This window comes from Nanorana parkeri, unplaced genomic scaffold, assembly GCF_000935625.1.
Source record: "Nanorana parkeri isolate BGI_ZX_2015 unplaced genomic scaffold, ASM93562v1 scaffold130, whole genome shotgun sequence".
In the NCBI taxonomy this organism is placed as follows: Eukaryota; Metazoa; Chordata; class Amphibia; order Anura; family Dicroglossidae; genus Nanorana; species Nanorana parkeri.
This window is the reverse complement of record NW_017306398.1, coordinates 865,794-887,371: the sequence shown is the minus strand read 5'-3', so window position 1 is coordinate 887,371 and position 21,578 is coordinate 865,794. Positions and strand designations below refer to the sequence as shown.

The following is a 21,578-nucleotide window of genomic DNA, read 5'->3' as shown; positions in this document are numbered from 1 at the left end:
CTGACTCCTCTGTCCTTGCTGGCACTTCCTGCCCCATGGTGTCTGCATGCGGGTGCACGCGTCCATAGACTTACCTTGCGTCTCTCCTCGTCTCCCGGCCGACAATCTGAACTGCGCATGCGCCCGCCCCAAGATGCTTAGCGGCCGCCCGAGCAGTTTCGGATGGGAGCACGCGGCAAAGACGAGGTAAGTTTAACCCGCTGTTAAAGCATTTTTTTTTTTTACTTTTTGCATATATCTACTGCTTGCTAGCCTTATATATATATATATATATATACAAAAAAGTTGAGGGTTTAAAAACCCTTTAAAGGTTCTGTCGTTTTTTTATCTTCACATCTAGGGGGCCCACCTTTGTATAAAAATGCTGTTCTTCTTTAAAAAGTTTTCTCTTCCTTGTTTGCCAGTGGGTCCCCACAGAGCTCTTCCAGCGCCCCCCTGCACGGGTGCCTTTATCAGGTAAGTGGCTGCTGTGTGCGCTCGTGCCCACAGTAGCTGTGTGCGTCCATAGACACACACAGCCCTGCGGGCAGCCATGCCGCTTTCAGGGGCCACACAGGGTCCCCTTCGTCAGGCTCAGAGATGACGAAGGGGACCCTATGTGGTCCTGAAAGCGCTTGCCAATGAGAGACAGCATCTGTCAATAAATTAGCATCTAATTGCTGAAATTATCGTTGTCTGAGTGCTGGTGACGTCTTCCGTTTTGTCATCCGCAGTCATTTCGAGCACCCGTCTTTTTGTGGGGAGTCCCGATAAGGAGTGCGGCAAGTTTTCTTTTTTCTTCTTGAACACACAGAGCATCGTAGTTTGCTGTTTATGGGGCTGCGTATATGCAGACGGCTCAGGTTGCCCATGCTGACTCATGTCCACTGCGAAAAGCACCTGCAATGGACACATGAGCATCAGAATTGGACCGCCGAAGCAATGGAAAAAGGTAGCCTGGTCTGATGAATCATGTTTGTGAGAAGGCAACCCTGTGGAGGCAGTGTGATGCTTTGGGCAATGTTCTGCTGGGAAACTTTGGGTCCTGCCATTCATGTGGATGTTACATTGACACGAACCACCTACATAAACATTGTTGCTGACCAAATACACCCCTTTATGGAAACAGTATTCCCTGGTGGCAGTTGACTCGTTCAGCAGGATAATGCCCCCTGACACACTGCAAAAATGGATCAAGAATGGGATGAGGAACACAACAATGAGTTTGAGGTGTTGAATTGGCCCCCAAATTCTCCAGATCAAGCATCTGTGGGATGTGCTGCATGACTGTAGCATGGAGGCTCAACACTACAACTTACAGGATAGAAAGGATTTGCTACTGACAGCTTAATGCAAGATACCACAGCACACCCTCAGAGGTCTAGTGGAGTCCATGACTTGACAGGTCAGGGCTGATTTGGCAGTAAAAGTATGCGGGTGGTCATATTGTTGTGGCTAATCAATGTAGTGTATATATAAATATTTTAACAATGTTTTAGATTGAATATTGCAGCAGTTGATTTTTAATATAACACACAAAACATTTAAGTTGTTTGTAACAGTTTATTCACAAACTATACAGCTGTGTACTAGATGACAGGAAAAGATGGTATTTAGTTGGCAGCCACAGTGCTGGAGACCCAGGCGTTGTAGTTGCAGACCTTGGTGTAGACACCGGGGTAGTTTCTCAGAGCACAACCGTATCCCCAGGACACAATACCCTGGAGCTGTCCATTGCAGACCACGGGTCCACCAGAGTCACCCTGAAATTGTAAAAGAGATGATTAAAAACCAAGTTTTTCTTTCTTCAATTTACACATAAAGAGTGCGCTTTTATATGAAACGTTCCAATGTTGTTTTCAAATACTCTTTAGATGGATTCTATGTCTACGAGGCAAGGAAATCAATTGCATCAATTTAGCTCAATCTGCAGAAATACAGAAGGCGAGAAGGAAAAATGTAATAGTCAAGAAGACTAAACAAGATATCCAATCAAGAATTACATTTGTAAGAACCTGAATAGCTGTGTGTGCTGTTGTAATCTCTCCCTGCCACAGCTTAAATGTGAGCTCGGTGTGCCTCCATGGAGGCTGACCTGTCTTCTGCTTAATCTCATTTCGGATCATTAATGATAAAACTGTCAATTAACCAATACTTTCGTTTCCGTTCATGTAATCCTTACATCACTCATGTTGCCTGACAGTTTTCTGATCAGCTGTTATCAGTATTGACCCCAGGCAGGAGATGAGGCAGCCTGAGACTCAGTGTGAAACCCCAACATTGACAGGGAGGAAACACAAGTAAATAATAATAATAATAATAATAAGGAAAAAAAAACAAGTATCCCTGAACAGCAAGGCTATCCTAGTATAACGGCTAAAGACTATTGGTAACCTGGTCCTCTTAAACCTCATTCATGACTACAAATGGCCATCTTAAAAATGACAGCCATTCCTAATGCTGAATGTCACAAAACGTCAAGAACAAGAACAGTTTTGTATTGCTGGACTTGCTCTAAAAAAAAAAGGATTACATAAGAGTTACAACAGTGTTACAAAGAGTTTGCTACTTTAAAAGGTATCCCTCCTCCCAAAACAGAAAATGTTCTTTGGGCTCACAAAGCTTTACACAGGGATACTGATTTTAATTTTAGCCATGTGACTATAATTTACCAATTTGATTGGACTGAAAATAACTGTCCCCCCTTATCCCGGTATTCTGACTTTGTGAATAGAAACTCAAAAAATAGCCACCACCAAAATCAGAATCTTCTTTTAGGGTGGGAAATACATAAAGAATCATTCATTATGCTCTTTGTAAAGTGGAAGCAAACAGTATATAACTGTAAAGTGTAATTAGCTGAAATATTTCTTTATACTTTGCTGTTACACTCTTCTAGATGTCGGCAGAAATTTGGATTGCAGTGATTGCCCGCTCTATGATTCTGAGGTTGGGAGTTACTTACGCGTGCTAACAGAAAGCGGATTCCTTCAGGTTAGCTTTATCTGTGCATTGATTTTCACTATCAGTCCAAAGAATTGGCAGGTGGAGCTGCAGCCACTGAAGCTTATGTCACGCTATTTATAGCTATGTGGCCAAATAGCACAGCAGAGGTTGATGGATCTCAAGAAGAATGTTTTTGCGCATTCCTTTACAATTTTATGGCAGCAATGAGAGTTTCTATACATAAGGCAACTCAGCTGTGGATTCTAGCCATGTGAGAGGCATTGGCTTAAAGAAAGTTAGATAGTAAGATACTTTGCATAAAAGTGTAAAATAGTAAAGTATTACCTGGCAGGAGTCCTTGCCACCCTCCAGGAAACCGACGCAGACCATGTTGTTGGTGATCTCACCGGGGTAGGCGTTGCTACACTGGGCAGCGGTCAGGACGGGGGCATTCACGCACTGCAGGAGGCTAGGCATGTTGGCTACAAGATAAAAAACCAAATGTCCGTTAATATTCTGTAATGTTGTTACAAAGAAGAGGCATCTACAAGTCTGGTTATTCATACTGGTAGTAATGTATAAAACTGAACTTTAGACAGTTTAAAAAAATAAATAAAAAACATAAAATATAAAAAATCGATAAAGTAAAATTATTCACATTCCCGCCATTTAAAAAAATTATTTTAAATGATATATTTGTTTTTACTGTTGGCTTTCCTTTTATCATTTGGGAATATACAAAGCTATAGCAGGTCCATGATTAGATAATCATTTTACTATACATTCAGTATTATTACTGAGCAATCGCTACAGTTACTGATAAATTCATATTTATTTTTGTTAATTACTGACATTATACCAATTTAAAAACTAATAACAGAATTTTGTTTTATGCAATGTTTGCAGTGTAAAAGTTTTATTTTTTATCTTTTGATAGCATAGGGAAAGGTAAGAACCTCTGTCAAGTTTTTATAACTGTCTTTGACTTCTGTTTGTAAGTGGGGCAGAACTGGATGAGCATTTCAATATTTGACAGTTCTCAGCAAAACATCAATGGGGAACCTGATCCCACCAGTGACAGTGGTCTAAAGGGGGGGGTATCCCCTTTTGAAGAATTTTCATCCCACTTCCTGTAATGTCTTCAGGACAGGAAGTTAATGAAAATATCCATAATGGAACACAGGCAACTATAAAAACCTGACAGGAGTTTTAATTGTTCCCAATTCTAGCCAACAATAAAAAAAAAGGTTTAGCCTTTGGGATGTACCTGCCCCCATTGCCTAGATTCATCACTTAGCTTCTGTGGTGTCTCACTTTTCATGTTAAGACCCTTGTCAGTCCTCGGGCATCCCCAAGTTCATATATATCATGTTCTGTCTTGGTCTATACCCTATTTTTTTATTGTTATGCAACCTGTTATGCAAACCGCTTGTTTGTTGGATTACTTTTTTTATTACTCTTGTATTGTCTTTAATAAAAATATTGCAACAAAAAAAGCGTCAGCCTTAGATGTAAGGTGCATCTTTATAAAACATTCACAGACTTATTCATCCTGTAAAACTGCATGGAGATTCGTTCTGATTGAGTAATGAGGAAAAAATAAATTAGGCAGACCAATAAATAAGTAAATTTTCTTTCCTGGTTGAATGTAATTCGTTCTTCAGATTAGCGTGAACCAGGAAAATACTGCATTATGGCCACTAGATGGAGCTGGGGATCATAGAATTATAAGTGTAAACATAAATGATACATAAGTATGTATTTCCTTTGATTCCCAGCTCCCTCTAACAGTCATGATGCTGTATATACCTGATTCACTATAATATAATGAATTAATTACCTGGAAGGAGAGAAGAAAGGGCAAATGTTTTATATACTATAGAATATTTTAGGGTCTTAAGTAGTGTTATATGTGAGAACTATTATGGCCTTACAGGTGTCCAGCCTTAATGTTATGTCTGTGTCCTACAGTGAACTGTACCTGGAAATACAATAAGGTTCAACTTCATAATTGTTTTCACAACTGGGACATTTTCTAAAACTTTTCCCGCTAACACTTGCCAATGAGCTGGAAGCATTGCTCGTATTGAAGTGCCCTTTGTAAACTTACACTACAAATCTGCCTGTTCATTTCCCTTCTACTTACTTCCACTGCTGAGAGTGTTGCCCCATCCAGAGATCACGCAGTTGGTTCCGGCGGCAGGGCATCCAGAGGGCATAGATACGGCTCTGACGTAGGAGTTGAGGGTGGCGGCAGAGGCCAGCTTGACCAACATGATGTCGTTGTCCAGAGTTCTGGAGTTGTAGCTGGCGTGTCTGATGACTCTGGCGGAGTTGATGAACTGCTCGGTGCCCTCAGAGGCGAAGATGTTGTGCTCTCCCAGTCTGACCTGCATGCTCCTGGATAATTACAAATGGAGGAAGTTGACATATTTGCATACACATCTGTCCCACTCAGAATGTTCCCAAACAGATTGGTTAGGGTCAATCTATATAAGTCAGAATTCCTATTTTTAAGGGTTTACTGAAAGTAGAACTATAGCGCTTCCTTTAAAATGTACTTAATTGTAAGTCTAGATGCACTTATCTTTTTCCCCTTGGTCCCCCTGATAAGTCTCACAAATGCTTGTTGATCCTGCCAGTGAGGTCCACCTAATGCAGCTTCCTGTGATGGGGCGGCAATCATGCTGCACTGCTCCTGAATTCAGAGCAGAGCTGCCTCAGGTAGGCTGTGCCTGCTTACACTACAGTGGGAGGACATGTTGCAGGGGGCGTCATCATTTTTCATTGTCACTGCTGATTCACTAGCCTGTAGCTTGTCAATCACCACCTGGCCACACCTAGTTCAGCCCACTGCTTTCTGGATTGGGAGATGTGACTGCGCTGCTGAAACCCTCCCACTGTGAGCAGCAGTGACTGGAAGGGGGAGCATGAAAGATGCAAATGAAGGATCTTTGACTGACTCATAGGTGGTAAAAGACGTTTATTTTTAATTTATGAGGCTTGTGAATCACATAGTAACTTGATGTGAGACCAATTAAGACTGCTACATAGAAGTAAAGTTTTCATTGCTTTTCAGTAGCATGTAATTTTTCCTGTACTGTATACTGTGCTGTGGGTGATATTGTTGTATTTTGAGCTGAGCTGTAGCCAGTCTGTATCTATAAAGGGTAGGTTTTTCTAAAAACATCATCCCTGTGTTCTATATCTGTTATCAGTGTTCAGAAACTCCCTCCGTAGAAGCTGTCAGGCCACAGAGTGGTAATACAGGCTCCAGACTAGGAGAGGATTTCAGGAAAACATGTACTAGCCCCTACATTGTCCATGAATGTGATGTTGTTATGAATGAGAAGCATGTCAGTGGTTGTACTGGGTTTACTCACAGGGACTTCTTTGAGATGCAAAAAATAGAAAAAATAATTGAAAATTATAGCATAAAGAATTCACTGGCTAATTAAGCACAAACAACTACACCTAATGGCATGCAGCTACAGATGCACTGTGTGGGTACTAGATAATAACTAATTCATAACCAACCATTTATAACTAAGAAAAAGCATTGTGTTGAATTTGTTTTGCAAGTTTGAGAAACTTACGCCTTGTAGCAGTGAGCAGCAGAGATCACCCACAAGCTGTTGAGCAGGGAGCCACCGCAGAAGTGGTAGCCAGAGTTCAGAGATACCTGCCAGGGCTGAGAGTAAGCTGCGCAGGTGTAGCCTCCAACAATCTTATCATCCTCCTCAAAAGCAGCTGAGGAGGGAAGAAGTAAAAGTATATCAAATAAGTTTTAAAATATACCATATAGTTCATAAGTTGTACAATAAAGTCAAGAGTTTGCCAGAACAAAACTATCTAAAAGGTTCCTTGGCAGTTTGCAATCATGTCTTGAAAGGCACACAAGGATCTTTGGGTTTCTATTATTCATCAGGGCATAGAAATAGCTTTGATTTTTAGAAAGTTAGTGTTTTGGGAACACCAGTTTCTAAGTTGGAGGAATATGCAGGGCAGATATTACTAATCTTGGTGTCTTTTAACAGTTGTATAGCACCAAATATTCACATGTGAGAAGATGACATACAACTCAGGTATGTACATAAAGGCATAACTATTTGTTTCAGTTTTGTATAGAGCAGAGAAGATAAAGACTCTCTGACATATATTTATTGTCCTCTGTATTTGTCCTGATGACCATCATCACCAAAACAGAACGCGAAGGACATTTTTATAGTTGTCACCAGAACAAGTGTTACATCTTCCACCTGTTCTGGTGACACCTGTCTAAGAGGGAAGTGTCCCTTACTTTGGGAAGAGGGGGGTTTCATAGAGGTTTTCAAACTTTGCCTCTTCTATCCAAAAATAAAAAATAAAAGTTTTGGCTATACATACACCTTGTAGTAAATTAATCTATAGATGTTTATCCTTAGGATTGTTAACCTAGTGGTATTTTCCTCCTTACCTGCGGCAATAGCAGTACACATTGCTTGGTTTTATCTCTTGAAGTAGCTCTTTAAAACAATGACTTCAAGACGGCTTTTTCAAATCAGTGATGAAATAATCTCTAATTATGAAACTGGCAAACCAATTTCGGGATCTCTATTCAACAACAATCTGACCGTTTAGTAAAGTGACTGCCATTTGCAAGGTGAAGAAGGTATCACTTTCCTCCACTTTGAAGGTATATTGGCATCTGTTTCATCAAGGGTTTGTCTAACGTGTACCTAAATTTGTGCTTTTCCAACGAGAATCTTAAAGATTTTTGTGTCTTTTCAACCTTATTACATTTCTTTCAATTAGGGATGCACAGATACCAGTATTTGTATTGGTGCAGATACTTGGCATATTCACAAGAACTACCAGGGTCACAGCGGTTGCAGTGGTTGCTGCTGCGACTAAGCCCTGGCGTTCCACCACTGTCCTGAAATCATTAGTCTGTATTGTTTTAGAAAAACTTCCACATGATACTAAAGTCAATGCTCCTTAAAAATGACAGCTGCCTCCTAACTTTTTAGTTTTTCTCTAGTCTAGTCCTGGAGCTGGAAAGTATCAGTACTTGTACCAAGTATGGTATTTGGTATCTGTGCCTCACTACATTCAATATAATATTTTGATATGAAAGGATAGGATATAATAAGGCAGGATATCAATAAATAAAGAATATCAGTAGGTAGACTCACCAACAGCTCCGAGGAGCATACAGAGCAGAAGGAACTTCATGGTGATGATGATGATCCTGAGTGAGTAAGCTGTGTTAGCTCCTGGTATTTATACCTAAAAATTAGATATTTTGACCTGACCTTTTCCTAGTATTTGATAAGTAATCAATGCACAAATGAATAACCAGGTGGGACACTGAACACGTGAAAGGTGGTTTGTCAACGACTCAAGGTTTAGAAACCTATTTAAAACTATTTTACAGATATTTGGAACCTTGACTGTGAAACTTTAACCAAGCAAAAAATACACTAAAGTTTAAGGCATTGTACATTATTTGTACAGTATTTGTATGCAACACACCACTATAAGCACTAATATAGCTGCCGTTTTTTTACCATTATATGTGTACCATTTAAAAAAAAAAAAAATCATTAAAAAAATTAATTGGAACAAATCAATTAGCTTATAACTTGCACTCTATCCTCAGAAATTACTTTCTGCTCTTTTTTCATTTTACCCATTTTACTGATGTGCTGACAAAAACATATTTTATGTCACTGAGTTGAAACCAAAAACACACATCTTAAAGATCCAACATTAGACTTTTTATTTTTGTAAAAAACCTGTAAAGACTGAATGCTACTTTAAAGCCTTTAGTGAAATCCATTGGGTAGATTTCAACTCACTGCTTGTGCTGAGACTGCAGGAGAAGCAATAAGGGTGGCTGATGGTAAAAAAGGCAGAAAGGCAAAGACAGTAATAGTGTCAATGGGCCTTGGTGGACAAATGTAGTTTTCCTTTTACGTCAGATTAAGATGCTTCTGAGCACTTTCAGAATTCATCGACAGGTGCATTTAACGTGCAGTTGACCTTCCTCTGATCTGCATTTGACCTGCTTCATGCAGCGTTTGCAATACCATAGACTTGTATTGGGAGATAAGCTGATATGATGCACAAAAGGCCCACCAACTGTTATACATATTAATCTGAGAAAGCTTCTAATGTTCCCCCATAGTACTGATAAAACGTTATTTGTTACAGTTCATGTCCCCAATATAGAGACTTTGCATCACTTCCAGAAGACAAATGAAAATCTAACAGGATTTCAATCTCTTCCCAACTCTGTCCAATTCCAGAACTAACAAGATCAGCTTAGGCTGTAGTTGGACTGAAACCGTTTTAATCTAATTTTAATGTACTCCGTGGGGTTGATTCACTTTGCAAGGGAATTTGCACTTTGCAGGAAACATTTCCATTAGCTTGGTGAATGTAGTGAAAGTTTACTTTGCAAAGAATGCCCAATCCTGTGCAAGAGGAAAATAAAGAAAACCAGTAATTTTACTTGCACATGGTTGGGTGAGGAAAGCCAGAAGAGCTTCACTTAAAGGAGAACTATGGGGTTAAGGCTTTTCCCCATAGTTCTCCTTAGGGTAATGGGAGGACACAAACTAGCATCCTCCCGTCACCCTAGGCTCAGTATACCGCGAGCTGCTGCTCGCGGTATACTGAGACGCCGCAGCTGAAACGGATCCCGACAATTGTGCCGGGATCCGCCCAGCTGCGTGATTAACAGCTGGCTCTGCCTATCTAGAGGCAGAGCCAGCTGTACCCGCCCCCTCCCCCGTCCGTTCCGCCAGTCAGCGCTGGCGGATCGGAGCGGGGAGGGGGGAATCCAGCCCCTCCCCTGTCATGGCAGAGAGTGGTGACAGGATCGAGAGGTGAGCGAACGCCGGTATGTGTTCGCTCACCTACCGATCTACTGAGCCGACCTGTGACAGTCTCATTGTCCCAGGCCGGCTAGAACTATGAGGTGAGTGAAAAGCACCCCCCTCATAGTTCTCCTTTAATTGATTAAACTAAGTGGAACTTTCCCTGCAAAGTGCAAATTCCCATGCATGCGTGAACAGCCTATTTGGTTTTAGTAAATCAATCCCTCTATCTTTTATATTCATCAGTTTGTCAACTATATTCTATATTGTACAAACTCCCCAGTGTTGGGAATCACTCTATAGATCTGGCCATTTGAAATCGGTTTGTGATGCTTTTATACTGCATTTGGCATGTCAATCATGTGAGTTGGAGATAATATTGGCAAAATGGAAGGAAGAAGGAGGGTGAAGAAGATGAAAAGAGAAATAAGAAGCAATATGTCTAATCCCAGGTAGAGCTGCTTCTCCGTGCTAGAAGACTGAAATGTTTCTAGTGATTTCAACCATTTAGGGCAAATGCACACCAGATGCCTTGGGGCTGCACTGGCTGTTTTTGTTCCCATGCATACCCTTTGCAAAACAAAGCAATTTGCCTTGTCACAGATGGGTGCAGCTCATACCACTGCATGCAGTACTTTTTTCAGCACAGCGGGATGTAATGCAGTACAAATACCATGCACCACACTGTGCCCATCGAACATGATGAAATGTCACTTGTGACATTTGAATAAAGTTCTAAAAAAAGTAAACAGTGTGATATTATTATTATTATTACTGCTATTATTAATCTGGGTTTTTAAAGTGCCAACACGACACCGAAAGGGTTAACTGTGGAGTGGAGAAATAAATGTGTGTGTCATTTATACAGCAAGCCATGCAAGGCAATCACCTAACGATGGGAGGAGATGTAAATAGAGAAAAGGAGGGGTCAAGGATAGACCGTTGGGGGACCCCTACAGAAAGGGGAGAGGAGAGGTCAATTTGTAGATGATGCTAGACAAGTGCTTAGATAGTTAGGATGAGAACCATGAGAGAACTTGTAGGCTTGTAGGCTAAGAGTCTTGTAGGCTAAGCGAGTGGAGTTTTGAGGAGGAGCCAGTGGTGTATTTTGGTTTTGTGCGGCCCTAGGCAAGACTAAATTCAGGCACCCCCCTCAATCTAAATTTGCCCCACCCCTAGGACATTTTACGCAACCTGCCAGTCACTGGATACAGCGCACAGAAGGTCTCAGGAGAGCTGTGTAGGGTTTATGGTGGGCTGTGTGGGGTCTATGGTGGGCTGTGCAGGGTCTCAGGAGAGCTGTGCTTGGTTAATGGTGGGCTGTGCGGGGTCTATGGTGGGCTATGCAGGGTCTCAGGAGGACTGTGCAGAGTCCCTTTCCCTGCATACATGTGCTGCTCCTCTTATCTGCAGCTCGAAGTGCCATCAGTACCAATAGGGTACATTGCAGTCCCCAGCCTGCTTCTGGAGCATCCCAACATCAGATCACATGCTATGGCCAACCCCAAGCTACCCACTGCTTCTCCTACACTCCTGTACAAAGCCAGCCGGACTACATCTCACTGGGCCCATCACCTACACTGGTTCAGCTATCTAATTAGGCAGATGCTCTTAGGACCTTGTGGTCGCCTAGTTTGCCTCATTAGGAAGCCGCCGCTGCCTGATTCTGTGCCGCCCAGCCTTGGGCCAACGGGAAAGTGCCCAGTATGCCCAAAGGCAAGTCTGGCCCTGTCCACCTCAATGATTTGGGGCAACGTTTTCTGCCGCCCCCTGGAAAGTGCCACCCTAGGCAAATGCCTAGTTTGCCTTGTGGTAGATACACCCCTGGGAGGAGCGGGTGGTCAACTGTGTCAAAAGCAGCAGAAAGGTCTAATAGCAAGAGTAAGGAGTAGCAGTCACTAAGTTATTAGTGAGTTTCAGGAGGGCAGTTTCAGTGGAGTGGGTGAAAGTCAGACTGTAAGGTTTCGAGAAGGTTGCTATCAGTGAGGTGGTGGCTTAGGCAGTTCTAGATTAGGCATTCTAAAAGTTTAGAGGTGAAGGCGGGTAAGGAGATTCAGATGTGCCGGAATTGGTGCATAAACACCTTTTTTTTAAAATTTCGAATAGAGAGAAGGGTTAAACGTTTACACTTTTTAAGATGTTCTGCTGTTCATGAAACTCATAGGGTCTTGAAAGGGAATCCATCAGGTCCAAGCATGACTGAAAGCTTCTTGCTTTGAATGGTCTCAGTTCTTTCATACTTATAGGTGCCTTCTGATTTAGGTCGCATGCCCGCTCATGCCCGTACTGCAAAAGATTTTGATGATCAGTGACCCTGATTGTTATAGGTGCATGGTCAGACCAAGAAATAGTCCTTATAGAAGAGGATTCCAGCAATTGTATCAACATATGGTCAGTAAAGAGCATGTCAATCCTCGAATATGTATGGTGAACATGAAGGAAAAAGGTGGATTTACAGTCACTTCCATGAGGGCATCTCCAAATCTCAAGCAGGTCATGTTTGTGCATGAGGGTACCTTATAAGTTCAAAGTACGCTTTTTACAGGCTGTGGTGCTAAGGTGGAGTGGAGAAAGAGTTAAAGTCCCGTCCCCTCCAGTAGTAATAGACTCCGTTATTGGGATTTGACCAATTCAAGTAATTTGTTGAGAAATCTGACTTGCTTCACATTTGGTGTGTTTACATTAACTAAAGTGCATAACAACAGGTTCATTTAAAAACAAATAGGATAATGTATCATCCATCTGGATCACTAATCGAAAGGATATGATAGACCCCATAGCAATGAGGACTCCCGTCTTCTTCTTGTCGTCCTTTAGGAGACGTGTGTCTCCTAAACCAGTAGAATCTCGGTATGTAGGGATGTTGCTCTCGAAGAAGAGCAGACCGTTTATAAGGGCTATTTAAACCCTTGGCATAAATGGTGATACGCATCTTCACAGAGGAACAATAGGTGACAGTTCAGAAAAATTGAGACTCAAGAGGGAGATAGGAAGACCAATCCCAAGGTGCATGGCAGAGCTGGGATAGGCTGCACAGCAACAGATCCTGGGATAGCTACAAAATATTGGTAATTGGTCCTTAGGATACAACCATATGTACTGAAGAAGAGAGAACACAGGGTTACAACTTAAAAAGTAGTAATAAAACATTTTGTGTAACAATCTCCAAGAACATGGGTAGCCTTCGCTACTGATGTAGCAGGGGAACAAAGGAAGATGGAAGTGCCTGAACAATTAACAGTGGATTTGAAGAATGGAAATAATTGGGGGGAATTTGCCATTCCTTGAGGAAACATAAGCCAACATCAATGGACATTGCAGCATGTGGTTTTCCTTGGTAGGAGATGAGCAAAATGTTGTTGGAAAGCCCCATTTACCGGGTATGCGGTGCTGACACAATGGGGTTGATTTACTAACCTTTTAAACACACCACGAACGTGTATACACCTCTGTAGTGTGTTCCCTCCCAGCATGATCTATGGGAGGAATCGAAACACCTTTGTAGTGTGTACACACCCAGCAGGTGTGTTGTGCAAAGCCCTGCAATGAATTGCAAGGTAATGTGGTGTAAATTAGCTCTATGTTATGTTGCTTGCGTTGATGAATGCAGGAATGTAAATGCATGAGCTAACCATTTTTGTCTAAACTGTGAAGCAGCATTATATATGCATCATGTGCATGATTTTTCCATATATGGCATTAGTGGAAATATGTTTTTAGAGACTTTTTGGTTGATAAATACGTTTTGCTGTGTGAAAATCACACACACCTGGTGTGTGTGTGTGTTTAGGTTAGTAAATCACCCCCAATATGTTGGAGATAAGAGCTAATTTGCTCAAGTTTTGAATGGTTGATTGTGACAAACCAGCATAAACGTAAATTCCTTGGAACTTTTCTGAGAGTGTGGGTTTGCGTCCTGCTGCTGCATAGCCCTATCTTTAATACTATAAAAATGCAGCCTTGCAAGGACGTCCCTTGGTGAGTCCGCAGGGACCGAGGAAGGTTTAGCGATTCTATGTGCACTATCAGTTACCAGTTCTTGGTCTTTAACATCTGGGAAGTAGCTCCACGATAAGCTGAGTAAGAAAGTGAGGCAACTGTGCTGAAGATATATTTTCAGCAACTCCCCTGAATTTGATGTTATTTCTCCTAGTGTGATCTTCCAGATCAGTAATGTTTGTTTTGATCCATTGGAGTGCTACAGAGTTTTCTGTGTGACAGTCTACTAGTGTATATACTGTATACGCTAAGGAAAGTTCTCCAATTCTGTTTTCTACATGAGAGACTCAATTGCTGAACTGAAATAGTTAATTTTGCCAACATACCAGACATGTCAGGTGGAAGGAAGATCTGAGAGATAAAAGCATTTCTCTTATGTTAGCAGAGGAGACCAGCAGAGAGCAAACGAGATATGTTTTCAGCAATGAAAGCAAATTAGAATGAGTCGGAGCAGACTCTGCCAGATTTATGGGTGCAGGCTCTGGCAGATTTATGGGTGCAGGCTCTGCGCCTCTGGAGCGTTTGCTCTGTGCTGGGCTTCTAGTAGTAGGAGAATCAGGAGAAGAGGACTCTACCCTAGTAAGCTGCAACACTGATTCAGATGTCTAAGGTCCAGCAGTCAGGGAGCTATCAGCAGCTGGAGACTGTGCATGTTGTGAAGAGGAGAACATGGAATCGGCGCCATCTTGTCTGTCCCCTGCAGCTGCTCCTGGGAAAGAAATCTGTGAGTTTCTGAGGCTGGGACTGAGTTTTTCCTCGTTTAGACATGCTGATGGTCATAAATGTGTAAGGAGAGGTAATTGAGATCAATGAAGCGCTCTCTGTTGCTCTGTAAAGCTGGCCATACACCTATAGATTATCAGCAGATTGTCTATGGTCAGATGGAAAAAGTGCAACAGATTCCTCCATCTGCGCTAAACTGTATGAATAAAGGAATCTCCCACTGGGCCAAGCTTCAGTATCTTGCAAGTCAGCCCTGCTGCCTCTCAAAATACCTGGACAATCTGACTGGATGTAGGCATTGTTCAGGTATTTAGAGAGCCAGCAGGGCCAACTAGCAAGATACTGAAGCTTGGCCCAGTGGGAGATTCCTGTATGGCCAGCTTTATTTGTTGCTGCACAAGCTAGATGAGAGGAACAAGCTCACAGAGCGACAAACTCCTATGCCCCCCAGACATGCCCCGCCAATTGCTCTATTTAAAGCTTACTACAACATTGGAAAGTTGATGAGTGGTCATCAGCTTCTTGACCTGACCAGCTCGTGACCTGACTGGTTTGTGTCTGCTTCTGTTAACTTGTGTTTGACCTGGCTTGCCTACCAGTTCTGTTGAACCAGCATCTCCTGCTACTGATTTCAGCATGTATTGACTTCACTTTTAACCTGCTGTCTTGGTAACTCTGCTGCCCATCTGATCTTGACCTCGGCCTGGGCTCTTAATTCACTTCTGTTTTTTGAATTGGCACCTCTGCTGCCCGAATGTTGCTGGCTCCTGCTCACTCTGCCTACAACTCTGCTTCCTGCTCCTGAGTGTTCCTGTGCTCAGAAAAAAAAAAAACTGAATTCTGCACAGTTCTACCTAAACCTCCCCAGCATTTCAGCACTATCCAGATTATCTTTAGATCATCTACTGCATATGGACTTACTGCAGGCACATGTGCCGCTCCTCATCCCGATACATCCTGCCATCATCTCCAGGGGCTATCGGACAGTAGGCATAAGAGAAGCCCTCTTGTCAACTTAGCCTCCACCAAGTACATAATATGTACCCTATATGGGCAAATGTGTATGTCCCCTGACCAACACGTGTATACTATTTGGCCAAAATGATGTGGACTCTACTTCAAATTTATTTCAGGTGTTTCCAGTGAAGGGGACTGTTAATGCTAAAGCATACAAAGACATTTTAAACAATTGTGCACTTCCAGCTGTATGATAATTTCAAGCTCCAAGCTAAAGGATGTGGACCCTAGCTACAACGTTGGGTGGTTGGAGTGGTGCAGGTAGTGTAGGTTAACAACGTCAGGAGCATGTAGAGGAAACAACCATGGACTGGAGGTTTGGAACTGGAAGAACAGCTGGAAGCCAAACCAGCCAGAATAAGAGACAAATGGCAGTCCAAGGCCAAAGTGGAATACCACAACTCTGTGCAGGTAGCATGGAATCCCCCAGGATGCAGAGTTCAAGGGCCAGCTAGTGTTCACTAGAGCTCCTGATGGTGGAGATGGATTTGGCTGCTGACCCAAGGTTCACCCTACTCCGCAGAAAGCAGACAAGAATACCAGGAGACAAAGCCAAATGTTAGGGTAGGTGGTGGACTAGAATCACCAGGAGACAAAATCAAAAGTCGATACATGGAAACAGCAGAGAAAAGAGCATTAGCTGGGTGTAGTGCACAGGGAACACCCAGGGGCAGGGTCACTGGAAGCGGGCTGGAGAACACAGGGAACACACAGGTGCAGGGTCACTGGGAGCTGACTGGAGAGCACATGGTAACAGTAGAGAAAAAAATCATTAGCTGGGTGGAGTCTCTCGTCACATCCTCCTATGCTCACCTCCAAGACTTCTCCAGAGTGTGCCCCATCCTCTGGAACTCCCTACCCCAATCTGTCTGCTTATTTCCTACTCTGTCCACCTTCAGGTGATCCTTGAAATGTATCTCTTCAGGGAAGCCTATCCCACCTCAACATAACTGTCCTTTTACTTCTTCCACTAACTCAACTTAAACAATTATTACCTTTTGTATCACTTACCCCTTCTATTAGATTTAGGGATGCATGATACCAAGTACCGTACTCGATACAAGTACATGTACAGATAATTTTCGAGCTCCAAGACTAGACTAGAGAAAAATTCAAAAGTTAGGAGGCAGCTGTCATTTGTAAGGATAGATATATAAGATATTTAATGTAAGTCAAAGGGTTTTATAGCTATTTCAAATGCTGAATAAATCTCTTACAATGGATGCTGCTCCTTAATGTTCAAAAGTTTTAATTTCCTGCAGAATCAGCGGGTGCCCTGAGCACTGGCTCTGAAATCCTATTTTTGGTGGCTCCTTTCCCAGGCAGGGTCATCCTATGGAGCCACCCTTGTGTATGCTAGCAAGCTGTGTGTGTCTCCAAAAACACACAGACATAGTAGAGCAAGCCACTCCCCTTATCTTTGTTCCTCCTCCCATGGAAGTGGAACTGAGAGAGTTGGAGCTGTTTGGAAACATGATGGCTGTAAGTGCTTGGGTAAAAATTTAAAGGAATACTTTGTTGAGCAATTAATGTATATTTGTTTGATCTGGAATCATTATTGAAAAAACTTTGAGAGTTTGATGCTTTATAAAAGCACAGGTGTGGTGCCGTATACAAGCCCCGGCATCTGTAAGATGAATCTGGATGCCGTGAGAATTATAACTCGAGTGCTCATGTGCGAGATTGTATATCAATATGTTACCAGTGTTTTAATGCAGCAGTTGATTTTTAATATAACACACAAAACATTTCAGTTGTTTATAACAATTTATTCAAAAACTATACAGCTTTGTACTAGATGACAGGAAAAGACCGGTATTTAGTTGGCAGCCACAGTGCTGGAGACCCAGGCGTTGTAGTTGCAGACCTTGGTGTAGACACCGGGGTAGTTTCTCAGGGCACAACCGTATCCCCAGGAGACAATACCCTGGAGCTGTCCGTTGCAGACCACGGGTCCACCGGAGTCACCCTGAAATTGTAAAAGAGATTATTAAAGACCATGTTTTCTTAATGTTGAATGTTACAGAAAGTCAGGAACGAGAACAATTTTGTATTACTGGACTTGCTCAATAAAAGTGTTACAACAGTGTTACGAAGAGTTTGCTACAAAAAGGAAACTCTGTTATCCCTCCTCCTAAAACAGATAATGTTCTTTGGGCTCACAAAGCTTTTCACAGGGATAGTGATTTTTATTTTAGCCATGTGACTATAATTTACCAATTTGATTGGACTGAAAATAACTGTCACCCCTTATCCCGGTATTCTGTTTTTGTGAAAAGAACCTCAAACAATAGTCACCACCAAAATCAGAATCTTCCTTTAGGGTGGAAAATATATAAAGAATCCTTCACCTGTGTTCTTCGTTAAGAGGAAGCAAACCGTATATAACTCAGCCAGTGTAATTAGCCAGGTTTGCCGTAACACTCTTCTAGATGTCAGCAGAAATTTGGATTGCAGTGATTGCCCGCTCTATGATTCTGAGGTTGGAAGTTACTTACATGTGCTAACAGAAAGAAGATTGCTTCAGGTTAGCTTTATCTGTGCATTGATTTCACTATCAGTCCAAAGAATTGGCAGGTGGAGCTGCAGCCACTGAAGCTTATGTCACACTATTTATAGCTATGTGGCCAAATAGCACAGCAGGGGTTGATGGATCTCAAGAAGAATGTTTTTGCGCATTCCTTTAACATTTTTATGGCACTAATGAGAGTTTCTATACATAAGGCAATTCAGCTGTGGATTCTAGCCGTGTGTGAGGCATTGTCTTAAAGAAAGTTAGATAGTAAGACATTTTGCATAAAAGTGTAAAATAGTAAAGTATTACCTGGCAGGAGTCCTTGCCACCCTCCAGGAAACCGACGCAGACCATGTTGTTGGTGATCTCACCGGGGTAGGCGTTGCTACACTGGGCAGCGGTGAGGACGGGGGCATTCACGCACTGCAGGAGGCTAGGCATGTTGGCTACAAGATAAAAAACATATGTCCGTTAATATTCTGTAATGTTGTTACAAACAAGATGTATCTACAGATCTGGTTGTTCATACAGGTAATAATGTATAAAACTGAACTTTAGACAGTTAGAAGTTCAACTTCATCATTGTTTTTACAACTGGGATATTTTCAAAAATGTTTCCTACTCACACTTGCATATGAGCTGAAAACATTGCTCGTATTGAAGTGCCCTTTGTAGTGCCCTTACACTACAAATCTGCCTGTTCATTCCCCTTCTACTTACTTCCACTGCTGAGAGTGTTGCCCCATCCAGAGATCACGCAGTTGGTTCCGGCAGCAGGGCAGCCAGAGGGCATAGATACGGCTCTGACGTAGGAGTTGAGGGTGGCGGCAGAGGCCAGCTTGACCAACATAATGTCGTTGTCCAGAGTTCTGGAGTTGTAGCTGGCGTGTCTGATGACCCTGGCGGAGTTGATGAACTGCTCGGTGCCCTCAGAGGTGAAGATGTTGTGCTCTCCCAGTCTGACCTGCATGCTCCTGGATAATTACAAATGGAGGAAGTTGACATATTTGCATACACATCTGTCCCACTCAATATATTGTAGAATGCTCTCAAACAGATTGGTTAGGGTCAATCTATATAAGTCAGAATTCCTATTTCTAAGGGTTTACTTAAAGTAGAACTATGGCCTCCTTTGAAAAATGTGATGCGCTTAATTGAAGGTGTAGATGCACTTATCTTTTTCCCCTTGGTCCCCATGAAATGTCTCACAAATGCTTGTTGTTCCTGCCAGTGAGGTCCACCTAATATGAATTTGTTTATATCCAACTATTTATAACTAAGAAAAAAGCATTGTGTTGAATTGGTTTTGCAAGTTTGAGAAACTTACGCCTTGTAGCAGTGAGCAGCAGAGATCACCCACAAGCTGTTGAGCAGGGAGCCACCGCAGAAGTGGTAGCCGGAGTTCAGAGATACCTGCCAGGGCTGAGAGTAAGCGGCACAGGTGTAGCCTCCAACAATCTTATCATCCTCCTCAAAAGCAGCTGATGAGGGAAGAAGTCAAGTTTTATTTTAAAAAGTTCTGAGAGTGCATATATTTTGCAATACATTCAACATAATAATAATTCTAAATAAATAAAGTATCTAAAAGATTCCTTCCCAGTTTAAAATGATGTCTTGAAAGCCACTCAGGAATCTCAGGATTTCTAATGTTCATCCGGGCATATAAGTAGACCACCAATTCATACCACAGCTTTACATTGCAAGTCAGTGCTTTGGGAACACTTATTTTCTAAGTTGAAGGAATATGCAGGGCAAGTGTTCCTGATGTCTTGGTGTCTCTTAGCAGTTGTATAACACCATGTTTTCATGTAGGCAGATGTCATGCAGCTCAGATTAAAGTGTATGTAAAGGCAAAACTTCCTTTTTTAGACTTGCATAGAGTAGGGAAGGGTAAGACTCCCTATTAGTTATTTATTGCCCTCTGTATTTGGGAAATCCAACATTTTAGAGTTCTCACCAGAGCAAGCGGTAAGTGTAAATCTTCCAATGGGGTCACCTGTTCTGGTGTCCCCATTGTGTCTCCCTTCTCTTTGAGGAGAAAAAAAAACTTTCACAAGGGTTTTTCAAACCTTCCCTACTCTATCCAAGCATTAAAATAACCTGACGTTTTGGTCTTTACATTCACTTTAAAGTAATTTTTTCTTCAAAATGTAATCTTTATGGCTTTAACTAGATGCATTTTTCTCTAGTAGCACATATTGATAGGTTTTGTCTTTTGAAGTATTTGCTTTTAAAACAATATCTACAAGACATTTTAAAACTGGTGACAAAATCATTTCTAATAGTAAAAGCGGCAGGCCAATTTAAGGATCTCTAGCAAATTTCAGCTGCAGCCTGCCATATTCAGGAAAGTGACTGTCATTTGTGAGGTGAAGAAGGTGTCCCTCTCCCTCTACTATGAAGGTGTATGGATATCTGCTTCATCAAGGGTTTGTCTTATATGTGTTTAAATATGTGATTTTCCATTGAGAATCTTACAGATATTTGTGTCTTTTCAGCCTTATTACATTTCTGTTGATATCATTTTTGATATGCTTCTGTCAAGGAAGGATAGGATGTAGTAAGGAAGGATGTCAAGAACCAAGGATGACTCACCAACAGCTCCGAGGAGCATACAGAGTACAAGGAACTTCATGGCGATGATGGTCAGGAATGAGTAGGCTCTGGTAGCTCTGGGTATTTATACCAAAAAATGAAATATTTTCACCTAACCTTGGCCCCATATGTGATAAGTAATCAATGCACAAATGAATAACCAGGTGGGACACTGAACACGTGAAGGCTGGTTACTCAAGGACTCTTTTTTTTTTTTAAACCTATTTCAAAATATTTTAAAGATAATTGAAACCTTGACTGTAAAGCTCTAATCCAGCAAAATATATGAAAGTTCATACATTTTTTAATTATATTTGTATGCAACATACCACCATATGTAGCACTATGTACATACCACTTTTTTTACCATCATATACTGTACATACCATTTTTCAAATTATCTTTAAAAAAGATCATGCTTTTTTTCGGCTTGGAACAAAATCATTTAGCTCATAGTTAGCACTCAAATTTCAATCACATTACATTCACTTACTTTATGTCCTTTTCTCTTTTACGTATTTTACTGATGTGCTATTCAAAATATATTTTATGTTTTTGATTTGAAACTAAATACAGATTTCTTTTTTTCAGATTTTATGACCCCATTGGGTGGATTTTACCTCACTTCATATGCCTAAGATAGCTGGACAAGCTGTAAGGATGGCTGGGTGTAACTGAGACAGGAAGGCAAATATAGTAATAGCGGTAATGGGCTTCAATGGACAAATAAACATCTGATTGAGACGCTTCTGAGATCATGTCGAATTCAATGATACCTGTATTTAAAATTTTTAAAGCTGCTTTTGTATACCAATAAACTTGAAGCTCATTCTGAACAAATATAGACCTGTCAACACCTAATAACCGAACATAACCTCTAATCCTTTTTTCATTTTACTGAAAAAAAGCACTTTGCTGGTTCACATTTTTGCAGTTCATCT

At 41.6% G+C, this 21,578-nt stretch overlaps 2 protein-coding genes across 2 annotated transcripts; both read right to left on the bottom strand.

The window, feature by feature from the left end:
* Nucleotides 1–1,592: 1,592 nt before the first annotated feature.
* On the bottom strand, nt 1,593–8,145 carry LOC108784885 (trypsin-like). Its single transcript, XM_018553820.1, has 5 exons — nt 8,100–8,145; nt 6,522–6,675; nt 5,072–5,325; nt 3,271–3,407; nt 1,593–1,742 (listed from the first exon to the last, which is right to left on the bottom strand). The coding sequence occupies exons 1-5, from the start codon at nt 8,137–8,139 to the stop codon at nt 1,593–1,595; spliced, it is 735 nt and encodes a 244-aa protein (XP_018409322.1). The 5' UTR covers nt 8,140–8,145.
* Nucleotides 8,146–17,346: 9,201 nt separating this feature from the next.
* On the bottom strand, nt 17,347–20,677 carry LOC108784878 (trypsin-like). The gene is made up of 5 exons (XM_018553812.1): nt 20,638–20,677; nt 19,370–19,523; nt 18,763–19,016; nt 18,352–18,488; nt 17,347–17,496 (listed from the first exon to the last, which is right to left on the bottom strand). Exons 1-5 carry the CDS (start codon nt 20,675–20,677, stop codon nt 17,347–17,349), a joined length of 735 nt encoding a protein of 244 aa, XP_018409314.1.
* Between the last annotated feature and the right edge of the window lie 901 nt (nt 20,678–21,578).

Bases quoted from the DNA above. Each gene is read 5' to 3' on its own strand.
- LOC108784885 (XM_018553820.1), bottom strand. From the start codon at position 8,139: ATGAAGTTCCTTCTGCTCTGTATGCTCCTCGGAGCTGTTG. The intron at 3,408-5,071 runs GTAAGTAGAAGG...TTTATCTTGTAG, and splicing joins CAACACTCTCAGCAGTGGAA to CCAACATGCCTAGCCTCCTG. The intron at 1,743-3,270 runs GTAATACTTTAC...TTACAATTTCAG, and splicing joins GTGGCAAGGACTCCTGCCAG to GGTGACTCTGGTGGACCCGT.
- LOC108784878 (XM_018553812.1), bottom strand. From the start codon at position 20,677: ATGAAGTTCCTTGTACTCTGTATGCTCCTCGGAGCTGTTG. The intron at 19,017-19,369 runs GTAAGTTTCTCA...GTAATTATCCAG, and splicing joins GCTGCTCACTGCTACAAGGC to GAGCATGCAGGTCAGACTGG. The intron at 18,489-18,762 runs GTAAGTAGAAGG...TTTATCTTGTAG, and splicing joins CAACACTCTCAGCAGTGGAA to CCAACATGCCTAGCCTCCTG.